The sequence below is a fragment of the Galendromus occidentalis genome, unplaced genomic scaffold (assembly GCF_000255335.2).
Source record: "Galendromus occidentalis unplaced genomic scaffold, Mocc_1.1 scf7180000077427, whole genome shotgun sequence".
Classification (NCBI taxonomy): Eukaryota; Metazoa; Arthropoda; class Arachnida; order Mesostigmata; family Phytoseiidae; genus Galendromus; species Galendromus occidentalis.
The window spans coordinates 515,320-517,812 of NW_003805415.1; the positions used below are offsets into that span (position 1 = coordinate 515,320).

The 2,493-nt window shown below is 50.5% G+C and overlaps 1 protein-coding gene across 1 annotated transcript; it reads right to left on the bottom strand.

The window, feature by feature from the left end:
- Nucleotides 1-473: 473 nt before the first annotated feature.
- LOC100906699 (twist-related protein) lies at nucleotides 474-1,205 on the bottom strand. The gene is made up of 2 exons (XM_003742593.2): nucleotides 1,071-1,205; nucleotides 474-842 (listed from the first exon to the last, which is right to left on the bottom strand). The coding sequence occupies exons 1-2, from the start codon at nucleotides 1,203-1,205 to the stop codon at nucleotides 474-476; spliced, it is 504 nt and encodes a 167-aa protein (XP_003742641.1).
- Nucleotides 1,206-2,493: the final 1,288 nt, after the last annotated feature.

Here is a 2,493-nt window from a genome sequence, read left to right on the forward strand (position 1 = left end):
TATTCCTTTATTTCTTTACAACTCATCCCACGAGCTCGGCTCTGTATGGCCGCTTCGAATTTTCCACGGATCCTCCCGTGTTTGAGCCCGGTTCACCCGCCGGATTCCGCGTTCACTCGGTTTCACGAACGGGAGTTGACATATTGGCAAAGATCTCGGTTTCGACCGATTTATTGCAGGAAGAAAGATGCAGCTGTTCCCTTCATGAAGCTTTTATTCGTGAGCTTTGTGCCTTATTTCTACAATAAATTACACTAAATAACATGTATCATCCGAACAAAATATACAAATCGAGGGCTTTCGACCATCGAAGGAGCTCGCGGCGATTAGATATATACAGACGTGGAGCCGATGCTTCTCGATAGTTTACTGCGCGGCATTCCATACAATGCCCGGTCGCGTTCGTCAGACAACGAGCCTTTCTGAGATTCTGAATATCTGAGCGCCACATTGCCTCTGCGATTATAATATCATCAACAGAAGTGTAACCGGTGCGAATCCCTTTCGTTCAAAGACTCTGTATGAGGTTCGTTATTGTTGACTTCGGTGTTCTCTAACGAGGCGCCTTCCATTCGCCAAACGGAGAACGCATAACTCAGTTTATCGTTCTGGAGGAACACCGACGTGTCAGGGTACTCGTCAGAACTCTGACCGTCCAGGAGCTGGCCCAAGAAGTGGATGTATCGCGTTGCTAGACGCAAGGTCTGAATCTTCGACAGTTTGTCGGACGGAAGAGTTGGTATGATCCTACGGAGTCTCGCGTAGCCCTCGTTCAGAGACTGAGTCCGCTGACGTTCACGGACGTTCGCCAGGAACCGTTGGTTATGCACATCGTTCGCCGGCTGCAAGGCGATGGAAGATGTTTAGTTATGTATGGAGCGTGAATTAAGAGTCGCCGTAGAATTTGCTGGGCCCTCCAAATGCGGGAGGCCAAATCCGGTCTTGAGAACATGTGGATTGCACCGGAGAGAATACTTGCGAAAAATGCAGCTCGCTCTTGAGCACGGGACTAACGGCATTCTCTACGGGGCCGAGGGCAGGGAAGACTAGATATCGATCAAGATTCTCACCTTCTTACGTCGACTGCAGTCGTCTTCATTGTCCGATTGCCGCTTGCGTTTCCGGCTCTCAGTATCCTGTCTACAGTCCTGTATCACATTGTCGGGGAAGAAATCCGTAGTCGGCATCAACGTCGGAGGGGACATGGACGCAGAACACGAATTAGAGACAAAGTCTTCCATTCCGAAGAAGAGCTGAATTGCCGGGGTCGCCAGTGTAAAGCCTTTTGTACACCCTAGCCACTTGAGAACGGCTCCTTGAAGAGTTTCCGACGAGTATGCTTCTAAACACGCCGGCTTCTTCACAAGTTCGAAGAGGGATTCATCCGAGCGGAACGGGGTGGCTCGGTTGTCACACGCTGGAGATCTACTGACTAGAAACACATCCAGAGGCTCTTATGGATCTCCACGGCCTGGAGAGGGGTCCGTTGGGCGGAGCCATGAGGTGTCACGGGCTTTCGTTTCGACCGGAACCTACAACGTCTGCCTCATAGGACGGAGTTCTGCTCTAACATGGATTGAAGATGCAAGGAAGGAATGATCTGGGGAATTTTCCCGAACTATCCCCATGAATCTTTTTCGTCTGGAAAGAGAAAACGAGCTCCAAAAGAGCCGGAAAAGAACCGGGCTACCTACATTAATCTCTCCACATATCCCGTCGAGCGCTTCAGGCTCAGGATTTCTCTCTCATCTCATTATGTATCGCAATGCTCGCAATTTCGGACTCGAGCGACAGGGATATGAATCCCACACCTGCAGTTTGGAACAACGAGTTCTTCCACATAAAGCGACAGATCTTCCGACGGGAATCAGATGCAGGCCCGAGCTTACAACCTGCGTGCTGTTTTTCCTGCAGCATTTTCAACTCGATGAAAACTCAAATTCTTCTCCATCTTCTCGGCACAGGAAGGGCGTGGACGTTCCGACCGATTTCCAGGCGGTGAGAAGGAAGAGGGGGAAGTCAGCTCAACGTGAGATCAAGGTGTAGGAATTTCATATTGTGCTATATTTTTCGGGAAAAAAGGAAGTCGGAATCATCTATCTTGTCCGGAACAATAATCAAGCAAGTGTCCTGACGAGCGGATTTCATCGAGACGGGGGGAATAATTTTTCACAATTGCTGCGGATACGCTCCATTGGTTTAACAGCTATAGCCCCCGAGGCCACGTGCGCGATCCGACAGACACTAGCGTATCCTAACGGAAGCCGTATGCCGTTCTCCGTTACGCTACAGATACACCGCTAGTACGGGGACGTTCGCTCACCGCAGATGAAGACTCACCTGGTGAAGAGCGCCGCCGGATGCTCGTCATCGTCCTCTGAACTTGAAGATGAAGCAGACGTGCTCTAAGTGACATTATCAGGAGGCCGGACCGGAATCCGGAAGCTGAATGAGGCTGATCCCCTCATGGATAAGCGCAACTCCCATGTGGAG

Bases quoted from the DNA above. Each gene is read 5' to 3' on its own strand.
- LOC100906699 (XM_003742593.2), bottom strand. From the start codon at position 1,205: ATGTCCCCTCCGACGTTGATGCCGACTACGGATTTCTTCCCCGACAAT. The intron at 843-1,070 runs GTGAGAATCTTG...ATCGCCTTGCAG, and splicing joins ACTGCAGTCGACGTAAGAAG to CCGGCGAACGATGTGCATAA.